This window comes from Acartia tonsa, chromosome 4, assembly GCF_053477335.1.
Source record: "Acartia tonsa isolate MP-2025a chromosome 4, ASM5347733v1, whole genome shotgun sequence".
Taxonomy (NCBI): Eukaryota; Metazoa; Arthropoda; class Copepoda; order Calanoida; family Acartiidae; genus Acartia; species Acartia tonsa.
The window spans coordinates 48086837-48106793 of NC_137263.1; the positions used below are offsets into that span (position 1 = coordinate 48086837).

Sequence of the window (19957 nt, forward strand, 5' to 3'; positions counted from 1 at the left end):
GCTTTAATGTGTTAACACAAGTGTGGATTCGAACCCATTCCCAAAACTATCCAACATGGAATAGCTGTATATTACAGCATGACGACAGTAATTTGTATATAGGGCTCGAGCAATGGATCTCTGTCCTGGGTGGCAGTTTGATGTGTAAATCCAACCCTATCCAATTCGCGCCTCCTTGAGGCACGTTGAACACCATAACAGTGAATAGAATAGCCCCTGTCCAATTTTCTAGTTTCACCTTGATAGGAATGGCCAGCAACTCCATGCTACCCATATCCTGGTCATCGGTCAGCTCTAAACAAATGGGGACAATGGCTGTGGCTGACAGTGGCCTCATGAGAGCTGCCTTGGCCAGACAGTTATCTTGTCTTTGGTCGCTGGTGGTGGTAGGGGCTCAGGGCCTTCCCCAGGCTTGACAGGGCTGGGGCCACTGGCTTAATGGGAGTGGGGGCAACCATGGCTACTCTCCCAACTGATCCATACCATCATCTCCATCAAACAGTACCTGTGTCCCCCAACTCCCTCAGAAAGAACCCTTCCAGGTTTAGGGCATAATTCAAGAAGCACACCACCATGATCTCCTGGAGGATCAAGATCAGGGTAGAGCTAAGATGAGATGCTCCCCTGCCAATCCCAGATCAGCACACCTGCCATGGAAGGATAGCTGCAGGTGGTGGGCTGCATACCTAGGCTTAGGTTGCAAGATGCTGGTGTGCATCTTGAACCATACCCTGAACCTGGGAGGGTTCTTTCTGATGGAGTTGGGGGACACAGTTACTGTTTGATGGACCCAAGCTGATGGTATAGATTAGTTGGGAGAGAAGCCACGGTTGCCACCACTCCTATTAAGCCAGTGGCCCCAGCCCTGCCAAGCCTGGGGAAGGCCCAGAAAAATCAAACTAACCCCGAAGACAGAGATGGTGGTCAAGACCACTTTCTGCGCAGAGGCCTATCTGTGGGGAACCCCAGGTACAAGTCCAACAAGGAGCTGACCCTACTGATCACCAATTACTGCCAGGATTAGCAGAGGGTATCCAGAGGGGCATCCATTGCCCAAGCCTTATAGACAAATTACTGTCGTCATGCTGTAATATACAGCTATTCCACATTGGATAGTTTTGGGAATGGGTTCGAATCCCAACTTGTGTTAACACAATATGGCACTTCCTGGTAGGAACTCCAGGCAGTCAGTTTGGTCAGAGGAGCAAAGCTTCTCTATTTTGGGGCTGTCCCACTATTTTTATCAGGTTATTTAGTGTAATTTGACTAAAATCTTAAAATGGCCATATCTGGCAAGAAAGAACGGCTAGGATTTTGTTCTCAGCTGATTCTAACTACCACTAGGTCCTATTTAAACGCCCCATTGTCCGAATGTTCGGGACATTTTTTTAATATAAAGTTCGGTTGAGGAGGGGTGTGTAATCTTAATTAAAGGGTGTTCAAAAAAAACCAATTGCTTCACTTTTTTCAATATAAATCTTACAGTTTTGGTCCTTAATAAACAATAATGAATTTTAAATCTACTCAACTTTCCAGAGCACTACAGCTCGGGTCATAGCCCTTGAAGAGAAATTTACTCTACCATAAAAGTGAATATTTTATTACAAATTAAGACAAATTTGTCTATTTCTAAAGAGAACAAACGGTCTTAAGTACTTGAAAAATTTTAGATAGACCCCATAATGTATAGAGCTTTGAATGGGGCATGTAAAGACCTTCCTGTAGTCAGCTTAACTAGGTTTTCAACACAATCCTAACCAATTTGGCAAATAAAAGAACGCCCTAGCAAACATCGAGAACTAAAAATAGAAAAAGGCGTCATGTCTCAATCTTTGATGGGTCTGGCTTTGTGATGCCAAATTTGCAAGGATTGATTTAGAAATCTGGTTAAGGTGTCTATAGAAAGGTCTTTACTCAAAATATTATGGGTCTAACTTCAAGATTTGAAGTACTTAGGTATGATGTTTTAAATAGCGATTGTTTTTTTTTAACACCCTTTATACATAAAACTAATGTTTTACGTTTGAGAATTATTATATATACCATTTTCAACTGACAAAGAGTTAATTAGAGTTAATAAGTCGGTAACCCAATTTAAATTTAGATATTGGCGGATTGATTTAAAACGAATTCAATCCCGGGAAAAACAACCAATTTTAGAAAAACTTGATTCTTTTAGGATTACTTGGTTTGGGTGCAAACAATTCCAGAATCCCATCTACAATCTCTCAATGATGCTCTCCAGTCTGTTGTCAAAGGTAATACATAGTTATTTATAAACAGCTCTCCGCGGATATAACAATGTATGTACAATTGTAAAATTGAAACCAGTTTTATATTCGTAGAAAACTGGATATGATTCGATGCTATAAATAATTTTTTAGTATGGCTGAAAACCGTTTCTAATCCACCATATATTAATCGATTTCGAAGCGATACTGGAATAACATTTTCGTCATGGACAAAAAAAAGCATTTCTGAGTTTGACACTTCAAACATAACTAGCGGTTACGCACCTTTACTTTAGGTTTGAAAAAAAAGTAGAAAAAAATTAGCGGAGGGGGTATATTTTCAATGGGTTATTTCACTTGGTACCATACTAGGGAGGGTACCATACCCCCCCCCCCCCCCCAATATTTGAAGCCTTCCCTGCCTATGAGAAGCGTCATTGTATAGGTAAATTATATCAGTCTAGCGGTTAACAAGATCCTTATAGACATCCTGTTACTTTTAATATAATTATACATATCAAATTAAGTTGAATTTTAAATTTTGATACAATATGTTATGATTTAGGAATCACAAAGTCCGATGTTTCTTTGGAACTTGATGAGCTGGAGCATGCTGCTATACTTACACTCAAAGAACAACAAGAGGAGGAAGAGAATAAGCTTGGCATTGATGCTATCACTAAAAAGATCAACAAAGTTGAACTAGATTCTGATGATGATAGCGAGCAGGAGAGTGAGGATGAGAGTAGTGAGGAGAGTGAGAGCTCTGAGGAGTCCAGCACTGAAGAGTCTTCCAGTTCCGGTGATAGTGATGATGATGACTCTGAGAATATTAACAGTACTGAAACAATTCAATCTAAACCTAAAACTACAGAAGTCATTGACACAAACACAGAAGTTAAAGATGTTGTTAGCCCGACAGGACGACATGATGCAACAGTTGACAATGCCAAGAAAGAAGACACTGAAGTCGTGACAAAAGAAATAATCCTAAGCGACGACAAGCTTCAATCCTGATTTTTGCTCAAAATTTTTTTAGATTTTTCTAGTCAGATTTGAGTTTTGACGACATAATAGTTATTTATCGAATCGTATTATAAACAGCTTTCCGCGGATATAAAATGTACTATTATAAGATTAAAACCAGTTTTGTTAGCCCTGAGATGCCGAAGGCACGGGGTATCAAAACTGGTTTTGAAATTATGATGGTACATTTTTAATATTCGTAGAAAATTAGATTTAATACGATACGATACATGATTTTTCAGTATGGCTTAGTACCGGTTCTAAACCAGCTGATATTAATCGGTTTTGAAGCCACACTGGAATATGTTATTGTTGCATTTTTTTCATTTTTTTTTCAAACTTGACTCTACATGTACCTGAAACAACCTTTATATTATTTTCAGAAAAAGACAGAAACAAAATGCATTTAAGTTAACTACTACCTCAAACTAGCTAAGCTATTTACAACAAATAATAAGCTAAGTACATATCTAAAACAAAACTGTGACATACATTTTGACAATATAATAAACAAGCTTTATTTACAATACGGTTAGTTATTTATAATAACTGAAAAATCAAGAATCATATAATTTGTGGGGAATATAAAACATCTGTAACTAATAATCTATACAAATATAAGTTTTAGTTGTAATCTGAAATAGCACACGAGAACAACTATAGTACACATATAAAATAATACAGTGAATATTTAAAATGGAGCTGAAACTTGACGCTTTGACCAATTTGATTGTGTCTGTGCCTATATTTCCGTATTTGTGGGTGCCGCATGCGGTTCTTATGTCTGTGGCGCTTAGAAACACTTTAGGTGAGAATTGTTATAATCGGATTACGCAGCTTTGTTATGATTAGAGTATGTCTGTACGTCCGTGGATCTTAGTGTTCTAACATAGTTGGGATTTTCTCAGCTGCTAAGTAAGATAGAAGTCTGATATTGGTAGATTAACAATAACATAAATAGATAGTTAGGACTGTTTTTTAGCTGTTTCTTTTCTAAACTTTTGCTAAAAGATATATATATTTTTTTATAATTGTGTGTATGTCTAGGTATATTATGAATGTTTTTTTTTAAATACATTATTTTAGGAACCAAATGGCACGAAGTTTCAAGAGACAATCCTCTATCCTGTCTATTTATTGGTAGGTACATATATTTTACAATGGCAAATTATAGAAAAGGCACACTTAATATCATGGATTACGGCATGCCATTTACAAATTTCTGCCTTTTTTTCTCAAGGATGTAGTGTTCTAATATGAGGGACTAATAAAACATTTCTTAATGTGCTTTATGTAATTACGTACTTGAAGTCAATATTATTTTGTCAATTAAATAAATAACAACTTGAATAATATCTAGTTGACGGTATTCACAAAATGAGGTATCTTTTTACCAAATCTTGCTAATGATGAAGGGCATGATTACGCGGTCAAATATACTACAGACAACAAACCTTTTGATTGCACAACACTTTTCTGAAAGTCTTAACTGTGCTTTGTAATGATTTGTGTCTTTTTGGGCCAAGACATTTTCCCCATCTCTAACTATTAATATCACGAATCTGACACAGCAACTATTTTAAACTTCTTTAGTTATGACGCGTTATGGAGCTAAGATTCGAACCTATTATTTTCCCGACGACGAGCGGATGCGCTAAGTGTCGCGTTTTATTAAAGGAATAATAAGAAAAATTTATGAAATGTTATTTTTTACAAACAAAATAATGTTTCAGGAATGTTGTATATTTATCCTGGGGGTATTCTGGCGGCCATAGTTCAGGGGGAGCCAGTATTAAGCTTCCTGATGGCAGGACCACAGCTGTACACATCCCTGGCCTCCTGGTACCTCATGTTCTACTGTCCTCTAGATATGGCCTTTACATTATTTAAGACGCTTCGCCTTCAGTACATCTTTTTAATTCTTCAAGACTGGCAAAGATTAGGTAAGAAAACATTTTTTGTTTAATAAAAGTACCTTTTTTTGTTTTAAATAAGCCATTGCATTAATTGCTAAGGCATTCAGAATTAAATGAAATATAAGGAAATCTTCTTGTAAAGTACATTGCAAGGCAACTTGGTTGTAGTAAAATAATATATTTTTGTCGTCCTTATTCTTCTAAAGCTAAATAGTCGTAATATGATATTTTCAATCAGACTTCACTTCTGTTTTTTTATGATAAAGAAAGTGATTAGATACTCCCATTGCAGTCATCTTTAGATTTGTTCATCTTTCCTTTATGATTTTTAAATATCTTTAATCCCATAAAAGGCCTTGTACTGTCTGGTATCGACGGAGCCAACAAGGTTACTGGTGGAAACTACTTCATCTACCCTATCGTCATTGGAATCATTAAGTCCAGCGGTTTCATGTTTGTCAAGTACCTGGAGGTTGGAATTATAAATGGTCTTAAAACCGGTTTCAGGGTAAGAACCATTTCCCTTCTTATTTTTTATTTTGTACATAATTCGCCTTGTATTAAACTAAATTTTTTATCCAATTAGCACAATTTTAGCACAATTAATAATTTGTATAACTTGAACATGATATTGTACATCATTTTCCAAAAAAGCATATTTTTTTTAAATGCAGGTCCCAAATCAAGCAACTAAGACAATGATCATCGCGGCTGTCCTCTTCCAAGTTCAGGTAATTTTATTCATTTTGTTAGACAAATGTTTGAAAAGACATAAGTACTATTATTTAGTTACATTCATAATAAATTATTTTTGTAAAAAGATGGGTAAAAATATTTAGGCAAAATGACAGATAAATTCTACTAATTTTAACGCAATAAACAAAATAAAAAAGTTGAATCTAATTTTATTTTTTTATTATGAACGAAAAAAGTTGGTTTATAAAATTGTATATAACCTGATTTATGATATTTTAGACTTTGTATGAACTGCTACCTGTAAGTGTAACTGAACTCTACTGTATCCTGGTAGTCTTCACTGTTGCCCTTAGAATCATTACAATAATATTCACAGCGGTAATTTTTTTTTTAAAGCAAAATTTTTTTTATGCAGTGATCTAAAGAGTTTAAGACAATGGCCGATAAATACATCCCCAAAATTCCCATTTCTGTAAATTATATTTATTGGTTGAAACGTTTGGACACTCACATTAATGAATCAACCAATAAAAATTCATTCAAGTCCCCAAAGTTGTTAAGCCAACAAATAAGAAAACGTTATTAAAAACTTTGGGGTCTAGTGTAATTAACAGCCTATTGTCCCCTTCCTTCCTGTTTTTATGTGTTTGTCAGGGAAAGTTAAGTCTTTTGATTTTTTATGCATGAAAGAAATCATAAAGAAACTTGGAAAAAATCTATTATTTTTCGGCTTATTGTCAGCAATTTTTAATTTAAATCTCAGAGCTAAAATGAGGTTTTGAATAAATAATAAACCTTTCAATCTATTTAAGGCTGACTGGGACCCGTATGCCGGCCTGGAAAAGTTGATATGCTCGGTATTGTATGGAAATTGTCAACCTGTACCAGTCACGGAACAGAAAAAGGAGAATTAAACTGATCTAGAAGATCTAATCTTATTATGATATGTTCTATCAAATCTGGAAAAGTACTTATTTCCATTTACAGATTTACAGATGAATCTCATTGTCAAATCTACATGCAAAGTTTTTTTTTATAGAAATCTCGTTGTCAAAGTAAGAATGATACTGAGCCATGCCGTAGAAAGCTTTTTTGAAAGGTACTTAGTGCGAAGCCAAATAAAAAAAAATATGAATTTATTAACGCGTGACTGCTTGAAAACCACCATAAACTTTTTTTTTTTTTATCTGAACAAAAGAATCATACAAATATTATCAATATTCATCAAATTGTGCCTTAAAACCTGTTTTCAGGAAGCAGAGTATCTGCTGGTGTTTTAAGTATCTTTTATACCTTGATTACGAGATCCAATTAAAAATTGAAACGCTCTTTTTACCATCTTTAGTTACTTTTAGGTATCCTTTTTCATTAATCTTTTTTTCAATATGTTGAATATCACAGCACTTTTTCAAATTCTTATGTTTGCAGAAGTATTTATTTCCAGTTATAAAAAAAAAACTTGTTAATATTTATAATTTATAAGATCTATAAAAGGCAATTAAGCAGCTATTATATAAAATGATAAAACCATATTAACTTTAATTTTGTTAGATACGTTTCCAGTGGTTTATATTCTGCAAGGGGCACCCTGCTAAATAGGGGGGGGGGGGGCCGGGGTTAGGATAAAGAGATAAATGAAAGGGGAGGAAAAATAAAGAGTTTTGAAAACATTTTTAAAAAAAATTTCCTCCTAAGGGAATAAGCTAGAAAAATAAGTGAGAGGGGTAATAAAAATGAATAAAATAAAATGAGTACCTACTGAAAACAGTTTTTCTATTGTGTTGGGGAAAAAAATAGGGGGGGGAAGGGGATGAAATATATTTTGCAGCTATGGAAAAAAATGAAATGAAAGAATATAGGTACACCCCTGTTTGTTTTGAAAGTTTTCAGTTTGTTATCTATAATACAAAGTAGAACGATGTCTGTCTGTTTGTTTGTCTGTCTGTCTGTTTGTTTGTTTGTAGCGAAGGATCTCGCTAACCACTGAACCGATCGGGTTCTCCTTAACAGGGTAGATTCTCATATGTCCCTGGAAGGTTTATAACTATTTTGGGGGAGGGTACCACCACCCTCCCTAGAGAAATTAAATTTTTTTTAAAATGTCTCAATTTTAGAAAGAGAGTTCAACGAAAAACAAACATCAAACGTAAATTTTTTTTACTTTTTCTTTTAAAATCTAAAATAAGAAATTGAATTACTAAATTCGACTCTCTCCTCCTCAAGTGCCCCTAGAGGCCTCTAGGGGCGTAGCCGCTAGTTATTTCTATATTGTACTTATTTTTATATACTTGCACTTAATTTACAAGATTATGTGTTGTGATTTGATGGATATAGAAATCGTGGATATTGTGTCAGGGGAATTTTTTACCTCAATTCAAATTGCTAATATAGTCCTCAGATATTAGTCAATACGTTTCTTTATTGTCAGGGGAGGGGGTAAAGCCATAAGGCACGGTGCGAGGATCTGGGATATATTAGCCAGCGGGGAGAAACATTTTATTAGGGTATGCAAGAATTTCACAAAATATCCACGTATTCTATATCCATTTTTATTTTCATTTGTTTACAAATCTCCTTCATATGTCACAAAATATGAGTACTTATTTTAAATACCTAGTATTTTTAGAATAAGAAAACAACAAAATGGAAAATTTTAAAGACATTTATTGATGAAATTTTAGATATACAGGGTGAGTCAGAAAAAACTGAGTTTTTTGATTTTCAGAAACAACCAGAAGGAATACAGAAAAATAATTATATGTCCTTGTTCTCTGTACAAAAGCACATCAAACTTGTTAACGGTGTTTTTTATTATCTCTAAAAATGCGGCCTCTATGATAGGTGTATGGTGTCAAAAAATGCCTTGTGTGAAAAATGTTGATCAAGAAAAATTAAATAACTCATCTATTTTGTAAAAAAAAATCTTAAAATTTCAATATTTATTTAGAAAAAGGTCTATGAAAAGTACTTTAATGAGTTTTAAAGGTGAAATGCTTTTTGGCTCCTCACAAAAGCATTTTTAGATTACTGTAATTTGTTATTTTTTCATATTTCTTGATTGTGATGCATGGGTTTTTCTATCCTAATAACGTAGCTTAAAGTAAAAAGAAAAAAAAAACTTTTTATTTGACAAAAAAATCTCTTAAGATAAAAAAGTTATCAAGGTTTGAATTTTTAAAATAAAAATGCCTTTTAGAAACCTTTTAAATGAAGTTATTATGATGGATTATAACACACAAGTATAATTTGTCAAAAGTGGGCGGATATTTTGGAGATTAAATCCAGTCTTGCACCAAATATAGAGGAAATTCAGAAGAGGGGGGAGGAATTAAAGCAACAAGATGAAATATTTCCGGTCATTAGCTTGTTTTCCAGTCATGGGGTATTGAATCTTAACAATAGATTACAACAAAACGTTTGATTTATAATGTTATAATTTAATTTAAATAAATTGCATTTTAAGATGTTAAATATTTACAATCTGTTGAATAAAAGTTTTAATAAACAAAAAAATATGTTTGTTTATCTGTTTAGAATGGTAGACATTTTTTATTATAAAAAAAATCTACCTAAAAAGTACAAAATAATGACCGAAAAAGTCATCACACACACTTTTTGAAATCTTTATGCTCTAAAAAGCGCCGTTGTTTTCAGAGATATTCAAAAACACCTTTTCTAAGTTTAATGTATATTTTTATAGAGAACAAGAACCTATAATTGTTTTTTCCATATTCCTACTGGTTGTATCAGAAAATCGGAAAACTCATTTTTTTCTGACTCACCCTGTATATAAAATAATATTTAGATATTTAATCGTTGTATTAATATATATATTTTTTATAATTGTAATTCTGCATTTATTAATCAATTTCTCATATTTCTGATTAAGTTTATCTTTATTGAAATGTATCGTATTATATTTAGCTTTCCGAGGATATTAAAATGATAAATTATAAGATTTAAACCAGTTCTTTTCAAGGGGCCGAAGGCACGGTATAACAAAACTGGTACTATTTTTATTTTAACATTTGTGAAAAATTGTCTGTATCACGTTGCTACACATGATTTTCAGTATTCCTGAGAACCGGTTCTAATCCAGCGGATATTAAGCGGTTTGGAAGCCATACTTGAAAAAATGATTTAGGGTCAGTTGTTTTTACTTACCTAGAGCTTATCTTTCTTTACTTATACTGAATGTAATCTGTTATTGTTATATTGTAAATCAAATATTAATTTTTATTCTATATTTTCTCACATATCTTATATTATATCTTTCTGCATTTTTCTACATTGCATCTGTGATCATCATTACAATAAATCTTTATTATTTAATTTTTTTTTGAATTATTTTTGTAAGATTAGTGGTTAAATCTAACCGTTTTCCCCAAAATTTTATGCAAAAATGTTTTTGCAATATTTTATAGGAAAAGGGGGGGTTTCCTACTTTTTATTCGATTTAAGGAAAATAGACCTACCAAGGATTACTCATTCCAAATTTCATCCTGAAATTCGGATTCTGAGTGCCATTTGCGCATTGATAACAAGATGGTTGCTTTACCCCCCCCCCCCCTCCTTCTATCCCTACTTTATACTGAGTAAATGAGGAAGGGAAGGGATAATGAAAGATGAAGTATCCAAGTTCCCAATAGGGTTTACCCCATCCCCCAATTTCACATTCTTCTAAAAACATTTCAAATACACAGCCTAAAAATTTTTAGTTGTAAGAGAATAAATAACTAGGGGATTTTTCTCCTGTTATTTTATGTACGAGCTATATATTTTTTACATAGGTTGTAGGTAATAAGTATAATATTTTTAAGCATTTTCTTTCAGATAATTATGGCGGAGGATAAAAATGAAAAATCGCGCTCAGCTTTGCTTTCAAAAATATTGTCTGCAGATATTTCTGGAACTGATACAGAGGACGATGATATTCCTCTGGCCAGATACTCGGCAGGTCAACTTATTCAAATACCTGAAATCTGTACAATTTCTAACTAATAATATGGCGAGATTGAACTTATACTTTTTTCCTGTTGGCCGATTCAGAGAGTATGTATCTAGATCTTATTTACTGGTACTTCTAAGGGGAGGGGGGATTTGAATTATTCTTTCTTTCGCTTTTCACTCCATTGATGAGCATACGGATTTGACAAAGCTCTTCATTCTCTTCCGTAGTGGGCCGTATCCTCTACGTCCTACCAGGTCAGGTTTGCAACCTACAGGTTTTTGTCCATTTTCCAACGCCAGGTCCCCTTTGGCCTGCTAACATGCCTTCTTAAAGAGTGTTAAAAAAAACCAACCGCTTCACTTTTTTATATAACCCTACCTGAATTTCAATGGGGTGCGTGACTTAACTAGACACTCCATTAGTTGTGTTAATGGGGGGGGGGGGGGGCATATCATTCTCCACCTCCCTTATTGTAGCTTTGGGGTGTATACATTTCACCTACAATTCGTCTGCAGACGTCATTATTGAATGCTTTGTTGAAGTCAGTTCCTCCCATTATATCATTAAACTGGAATAGAAAAAGTTTCAACTATTATTGATATTATAGAAAAAGAAAAGCGAAGACAATTGAAGGATCCTTCTTTACGTGCAACAGATAATTCAAAGAAACGACGGCTTAACTTCCACGACAACACTGATGAAAAAGATTCAGCTGGTGATAACAATAAACAGAGAGATAATCCCAGACAAGAGGAAACTGGTCCTAAAATGAAAATTAGAAGAAACCAAAGACAAGATGATATGGATTCGAAGGACGACGATATAATAATATTGGACCAATATAAAACTAGTCGCGAGGAAGATAAGGAGAATAAAAAGTCTGTACACAAAGCTGTCGAAGGTGATTACACAGGTCAGGCTGTTTATTACACTAGTCCCCAACGTTTTAAAATAACGTTTTCTTATTCGTTGTCTCAACAACTTTTAAGCTTTACCTAGTGAATTTTCAAATTTTGATTGGTTGATTCATAAGTTAGGTGTTCAAACGTTTCAACACTAATTGCAATCTACAATTGTGTATTAACATTGGGGATGTACATTAATTTATCGGCCATTGTCTTATTACTTTAGATCTCTCCATATTTCATCAAGGAAACAAAAAAGGAGGAAAAAGTATTTTTAGAAAAAAATATTATTAGTTAGCAAGTCTAGTTAGATAGCAACTCTAATTTTATGAATTTTCAAGTCCGCAAATCAATAAGTAATTTGACGTAGGCAAACGTACGACTATGCTACTTAATAATGAAATAATAGAATTAAATGTTGATTGCTCAATCCTAAAATATACTTATGTAACTGCAAATCAAAACTGCCTGTGTATGCGTCTGTCTAGCTCTATACAGCTAAACTGATCATTCAAAAAATTTCAGGAAAGCCTAGAATCGGTTAAGGGCAGGATTTAGGTTGTTTGAAAATGTTCACTAAGTCATAGGGTAAAGCTACTAGTCTTTTTTATTACAAAATACCTATAAATTATTAAAAATGATTTAAATTAAGGAGAAAACAGATCTGTATTGACCAACGAACGCCTAAAAAACAAAACACCCGAAGATCCCAAATTGAAGAAAATTCCAACAAGGAAATCATTCAGCGAAGGAGCAAAGAGCAGAGTAGTGGACACAAAGAGTTTTTACGGTGCCTCAAGCAACCAACTGACAGATGATTCCCCGCTACTAGGAAGGCGGACACGCGGGTCGAGTCCCAAAAGAAGAGCTTTGTTTCAAAATGAAGACGTAAGATTTACAATTCATTATTATGTTCTTTATAACTGGTAATTTAAGATTTGAGGACATTTGAAAACATTTTGAGGCTTCGCTAAATTTTAGTCTTTTGGACAAGACAATATTTTTACATTTTTTGGTTCAGATAGTTTTTGGTCTCTTTTTTTGAATTTGGCGAGATAGCAACTGCCATGTCAAATCGCAGTGCTGTAACTCTTTATTTAGTTGAGTTCCTTTGACTTTTAGTTTTGGTTTTAAAAAGTGTCACTTATGCCTCCCCCATTTACTTACAATTTTGTTTAGACTTGTGCATTAATATTCTGCTTATTCAGTTCTGACACTCTACAGAAGTTAATGTTCGTTTGTCTTACCGTACCAGAGCTATGATTTTATGAGCATTTTCGTCCTAGTTTTTTAACAGTTTAATTGAAATTTCAATCAAATCATTAGATCTTCTATTGTTTTAGAGAACTTCTGATGACGATTTATTTTCTGATATCGATGACAATGCATTTCAAGTTATGGCTGAAAATACTAAAACTACGGTACATATTCTAAATAATAATAAGGAAATGTGTCCAAAGGTAGCGCGGCTTCATCCTAGAATATAAAGAAGTAAGGATTTTTGTCGTAAGCTAAAGATCCGAATTTAGGGTGTACTCTTCAGGGAAGCATTATATATGTCTTTTGGTGGTTTAAGGCTAATAAACCGAACTTTCCGAATTATTTAACTGGTAATTTATAAAGGGAGAAAGTAACAGTATACTGTGTTACAGTCTTAACGAATGAATAAGCACAATATTTTACAACATTGTTAAAAATTTTAGCCCTATGAAAATCAAAAGTACAACTACATATGTCGAAATAATATTTTTTTCATATTTATTAAGTTGAAAGAAAAGAATTTGGTAAGTGATTATGTTAGTGAAGTACGAGTATCTCCTGAAGTTATGCGGGTTTGCTGGTCACATGCCCTCAGTAATGAGAAGCAGGTCAGATGTGATACTGGTTTGCACCAGAGAAAGAGGGGACAATGGGCTGTTTATTACACTAGTCTCCAAAGTTTTTTAATGACGTTTTCTTATTCGTTTGCTTAACAACTTTGGTGACTTTAGTGAATTTATATTGGATGATTCATTAAAATGAGTGTCAAACGTTTTAACCACTAATTTTAATCTACAGAATCATAGGGGATGAACATCAATTTATGGGCCATTGTCTTATCCCTTTAGATCCCTGGGTTTGCAGGCTTTTATTTTGATTCTGATAAATTTAAATTACTATGAATAAAAATTGGTTAATTCAGTGTTACCACTAATTGTTTTTCAAGAAGAGGTATTTTTGAGATGTACATCAATTTATCGGCCATTGTCATATCCCTTTAGATCCCTGACTTCTACTAACGAAAAAAATACTTTTTATTTAGGAGATCATGGGCCTGTTGATAGGAAATACGCAAGACAAAGTTGTGAATTTGCGGACCCTCATGGTGGGTAAGAGAACAACCAAGGAGAGCGCTAGGGTCGAGGTGGACGATTATGAGTTGGTCGAGGCTCTCATGTTGGCTTCCTCGCTCAAGGTTAAAATTTAAAACAAAAATTAGTTATTTTCTTAGCTGGTAGATGCAGCATGGTTTTAGTCTACAGTGCCTTTCCTTGGAAAACTCATCTTCCTTTAGCCTCAGAAAGAAAAAAATCTGCCCTACAAAATTTTAAGCTTCCTCAAAATTAATAATTTGGTCAATTCTGAGAGGAAATAAAGGGATTTTTAAAATTAAATCGTCATTATCCCCTTCTCCCTGGTAGATGCCTAAGATTTACGACATCTTCAGTGGGTATAGATAGTTATTTTAATTCAGGATGAAACAGGAGCAGAGCTACGTGTAGTTGGTTGGTACCATTCACATCCACACATTACAGTTCTTCCCAGCAGGGTCGACCTAAGTACACAGGTAACCCGCCAACGTGGATCAACACGAAGCGCATCCACTCGTCGTCGGGGAGATGATAGGTTCGAATATCGGCTTTACACCACGTCATAACTAAAGACTATGTCTTTTATGTCAGGTGCGCGACTTTACTGTTACAGGAGGGGTAATACTTTGGCTCAAAACAGGCGCAACTCATTACCATGCATACTCATAGTTAAGAATTCCAAACAAAGAGTTGGTTGTCAAATGCGTGTTACCTAACCTAATAACCCGGTCGTTTGGGCAGAAAAGGAGAAATTTGCCTCTCCTTAGTTATCCTAGGTGGTTGGGCCTGTATTTAGTGTCATGGATAGCAACCTAGCCCGTATGAGGTAATTGATAGGTAGTACAGAGGTTTATTATATCGCCATTAATAACACAATTATTAAACCAATTTCTCAGAGGCCTTTCTGTCTATATCTATCTATCTAACTTTGCCCTAATTTTTAGCTTATTCAAAAAATCTAGGCTACAAATGGACGTTATCATTCTTGTTTTGATATGAAATCTGCTATTCATAAGTTAATTGATAGAGAAAAATAGAGAAATAAAAAAAATATCTGCACTTATAAAAATTAGATCAGACAACAGGTATAACATCTTGATTTTTTTTCTGAGCACCTAGTATGTACTTTTTTTTTGACCGTCAGTCATCATACTTAAAATTTAAAAATACGTTTGAAAGGTATCATGATTTTTTTCCGAAAAAAAATATTCTTGACATTAACAAATGCTCTTAAATATCCTTATCCGTTTTTTTATATGATATTTTTGTGCTTCCCTACCTAAGGCTGTTGTCATCCTTGTTTTTAAACAAGTCGTGTCGATAAAATATATTTTTCTAACAATTTAATTTTTTAGTCAGGGTATCAGACTTTGGATAACATGTTTGTTGGTCTCATATTTTCTGTCTACTGCAAGGATAGTCATTCAAAAGAAACAACAAAGTAAGAAAATACGGAAAGAATACGAAGTAGCGAGTTTTCTCGTATTTTAACAGTAGCTTTTCTCCTATTTCCAGCCCCTGCGGGGCTAATTTCCTATCCCTGCCGGGCAACCATTAACATTAACCTTACCTAACCTATCAAAATCTACTGTGAAAATATGACGAAACCCGTTACTTTGTTTTCTTACCATGATCCAAATATTGACAGTGTTAACTAATTATTATGATTATTAGGCTTGTCTTAAAAATCGGCTTTTGATTTAGTTTTGTTTCTTGCAACAATTAAGACTTAATACAGATTAAGAGACCAGGATTATGCCTTTCATGCCTACTTCCACTTTTAGTTTGACATTAAAATCCAAGTTTTTCCCTGACAAAATCTAAAAATTTATATTAAATTACATTGTAAAGTGTGGGTTGGATGACGAAAATGAAGCAATGAAGAGTGTGCAGCTTTTTTTTTGTAAAAAACATTGTTAGTTCTGATGTGTTTGTCTAAAAGGAGGGAGGGGACATTGGACTGTCGTCAATAGTCCCAAAGTTTCATTACTACGTTTTCTTTGTGGACTTTTATGAATTTTCATTGGAGTTGTTTGTACAATCGTTTTAACCACCTACTATAATATACAGAAGGGGTAATTTTATGTATCATCATTGGAGATGTTCTTCAATTTATTGGCCAATGTCTTATCTCTACAGATCCCTAGTTTATCTATATAATGTGTAATCTCATGATTTTCTAGTCGAGTGATGGGTTTCCAGGCAGGGAAACAAAAGGAGGATGGAAATTATGAAATGTTTGCGATACCGATTAAAACACAGGTTTCTATGATTTTTCTATATTTTTTTGACAAACGCGCGATGTACATTAAAGTCCACTTATACATCAATTAATTATTAATTAATGGTATTAGTGAATTTTCTTTGTCATTATAAGATTTTTAGAATTATTTAGGAAAAATTTTAAGGTTTCAATTTATAGCGAATGGTTTTTTTTCAATTTTATGGTATAGTACAAAAAAGACATTTAGATTATTATTAGAATATTTTCTTTTTAGGATGATCTTAGCATGGTAAACGAAGAAGTTTTCGTCTCTGTTTTCTCTGCTCTGGGAGACACCTGGGTTAAACCATATCAGGTATTTTCTTAGCTAGCTTTATGACATTATTCTGTAAATAATGATTGTCAAATTTCAATTCATAGGAGTTAGGGCAGACAAATACCCAGTAGACAGAGAATGGACTCAGAGAGAGGGAGGGGACAATGGGCTGGTTATTTCACTAGTCACCAAAGTTTAGTAATAACGTTTTCTTATTCGTTGGCTTAACAACTATGGAGGCTTCAGATAATTTTGATTGGTTGTTTCATTAAGTTGAGTGTTCCAACGTTTCAACCTCTAATTTTAATCTGCAAAAGAGGTAACTTTGTGTATCATCATTTGGGATGTACATCAATTTATCAGCCATTGTCTCAACCCTTTAGATCCCTTGATTGGACCTTAGTTTTAAAAAGTGAAAGAGTTGATTGTCACAATGATCCTATTTTTAAAAGTAATACTAATATTTTATTCTGTACTTTTAATAATGTACAGAATATCATACGTCATGTACTAATGTAGTAAAACTAAAACGGATACTTACCTGCCATTATATAAAAGATGATTTCATCTAAAAAATCACAGTTTAACTAAAAGGTAACTAAAATACTATTGTAGATTAAAAAAACGAATAAAGTATATTTTTAGACGGAGAGATATTTTTTCTAAAAATAGTTAAAATTTTTCCCTTGAACTATAGGAAGCTACATTGTTAAAAGGAACCATATGGGTCCAGTGTTTATTAAGAACTATTACCCCTCACAGAGACAGAAACATCCGGTTACTTTTATTTAACATGACTGTCAAATTGATTTAAATACTTATCAATTTTGAATTTTAGGAGGAGCTTGAGGAATATGAGAAAATTGCAGATACCAAAGCTGGGGTATGTATACATTGTCAAGTCCTTCTTTTCAACATTCTATTTTTTTTGCGTAAAACTGGCAATATGATAAACAAGGATGACAAAATCCATAAGCAGCAAAGCATAAAAACATTAAAAGGTATTAAGAGAAAAATACATAAAGAGTAGATGCTGGTGCTCGCACCGAAAATTCTTTATACCACGAAAGTTAAAATTACATGTGGGGGTTAAATATCCCCCTAAATTTTGGCCTTTGTTCCAAAAAAAAAGGTTGAAAAACATACTAACTTTAAAATAAAAGCCTTTGTTCTATTCAAAATATTTAATTTCTAGGATTTGTTGGCCAACATGCATAATGATGCTGTGCTTACCACAAGGTAACACTATCATAATAGATTTTTTTTTTTGGCGTAATTCAGTAAAGTTGAGTATAAGCTTCCAGTCAAATGCGCTATTTAGATCAAACTGCTATTTTTTTAACGAAAAAATTGGATTAGCTTTTGTTGAGAGTAAGGCGGAATGGCTGCGATAAGTTAACTTAACATAGAAACCAGGGATCTAAAGGGATAAGACATTGGCCCATTAATTGATTACATCCTAAAAGATGATACTCAAAATTACCCCTTCTGTAGATTACAATTAGTGGTTGAAACGTTTGGACACTCAACAAAATGAGCCATCCAATCAAAATTCAATAAAAGTCCACAAAGTTATTAAGTCAACGAATAAGAAAATGTGGATCATGGAAAGAAAACGTCGTAATTTCACAGTAGCTAGATAGGATATTATAGTTTAGGTAAATGTTAATGATTTTTATATGTAATTATAAAACTTAGGGGACTAGTTTAATAAACAGGCCACTGTCCCATCCCTCCCTGATAAAAACATAAATTAAAGTCGTCAGCCTTAATGTTGGCGACTGTGGATTTTTAAACTAATGTTATCCTTTTAGAGGCTAAATAGTGCAGCTACTAGCCAAAAAAATCTAGTCGTCAGTTGCTGATTGTCGAAAAGGGCAGCTGAATTCATCTGCTGTCCGCTGGTTGCACTATTTTTAAAACTACATACAAAATTTTCTAATCTGTTAAAATAGTATTATCACCCAGTGAGAGTGGAGACAATAGGCTGTTTAATACACTACTCCCATAAGTTTATAATAACGTTTTCTTATTCATTGGCTAAACAACTGTGGGGATTTTTATTGAATTTTGATTTGTTGGTTCATTAAGTCTAAACTTTTTAACCTATAGAAGTGGTAATTTTTAAATTTCATAGGGTATGTACATCAATTTATCATCCCTTTAGATCATTGACTTCGATTTTTAAAAGCTAAGCTTTTCTATAATTAGGGTCGGTCCGTCCGTCCGTCACGGTTAGCTCTCTTCGTTAATTTAGGCATGTTAGAATTATTCTATCGATTTCAAAATTTGCATAGTGATTCCTGTAGAAGTTAGGTACTATTTAGAAAGCGTAGCAACTCTATAGTCATTATCAAAATGTCCGTATGTCCATTTTAAACATGTTGATTTTTTACTTTTTTGACATCAAATTTTTGTATGTTAGAATTATCCGATTCATCTGATTTTTGGAATACTGATTCCTATTGCAACAAGGTACAATGTTATACGCGAAGCATCTCTATAATTAAGTCCTAAAAAATGTAAGTATGTCATTAAATAGTAATATGTATTTATGCAGTTTTGCAACAAATTTACTTACAATTTTGTTTATACTTATACAATCTGCTTATTCAGTTCTGACACTATGTTGTCATCCTTGTTTTATCTAGGCTAACAGAGATGTGTAGGAATATGATGGAACCTGGAATTAGATCTTTACAGATGGAACTTCAGGTACTAGTCTAACTTTTTCCAGTATCTCTTCAGATCCGATTAATATCTGGTGGATTAGAACCGGTTCTCAGCCATACTGAAATATTATGTAAAGCATCGTATTTTATCCAGTTTTCTATGAATGAAAAATGTATTAAACAATCATAAGAATAAAACCAGATTGTTTAGCCCGTGTCTTTGTCATCTCGGGGCCTTAAAAAACTGGTTTTAATCGTATAATTGTAAATTTTTATATCCGCGGAAAGCTGTTTATAATACGATGCGATAAATAAATATTCTCTCTCTTCGTCTTTTATTGAAGAATTAAAATGATACAATTTCATGATATTGTTTGTGATTTTTTTGTTTAGGAACTGAAGGTGTTAGGACAAGAACAGCGGACCAGTCCAGTGACAAATGAAAGTGCCCTATCTAATTCAGAGCCCCCCTCAACCAGCTCTCTCATCGTAGCTTGTGATAAAGACCTTCCAAATCAACACGAAGATGGAATCAGACCAAGAAAATCAAGCGCACAAGATGATAAAACTTTGAGGAATTCTAAAGGTAAAGATGAATCAGTGTTGAATGAAAGCGTTTCTCTTCTTAAAAGCAGTGGATCAGAAACGGTTAAAATGCTAAAAGACGAG

General features: G+C 33.6%; 2 protein-coding genes across 2 annotated transcripts in view; both read left to right on the forward strand.

Annotated features, from left to right (window-relative positions):
- The first annotated feature begins 3638 nt into the window (after window positions 1-3638).
- On the forward strand, window positions 3639-6911 carry LOC145317517 (trimeric intracellular cation channel type 1B.1-like). The gene is made up of 7 exons (XM_080158628.1): window positions 3639-4065; window positions 4344-4397; window positions 4991-5200; window positions 5527-5681; window positions 5848-5904; window positions 6149-6247; window positions 6682-6911. Exons 1-7 carry the CDS (start codon window positions 3954-3956, stop codon window positions 6781-6783), a joined length of 789 nt encoding a protein of 262 aa, XP_080014754.1. The 5' UTR covers window positions 3639-3953; the 3' UTR covers window positions 6784-6911.
- Window positions 6912-12302: 5391 nt separating this feature from the next.
- The window catches only part of roh (reduction of Rh1), a 41306-nt gene continuing 33651 nt past the window's right edge, over window positions 12303-19957 (forward strand). The window contains exon 1 of the mRNA XM_080158633.1: window positions 12303-12306. The gene's annotated coding sequence lies outside the window, so the exon portion shown is untranslated. The remainder of the gene's footprint in view (window positions 12307-19957) is intronic.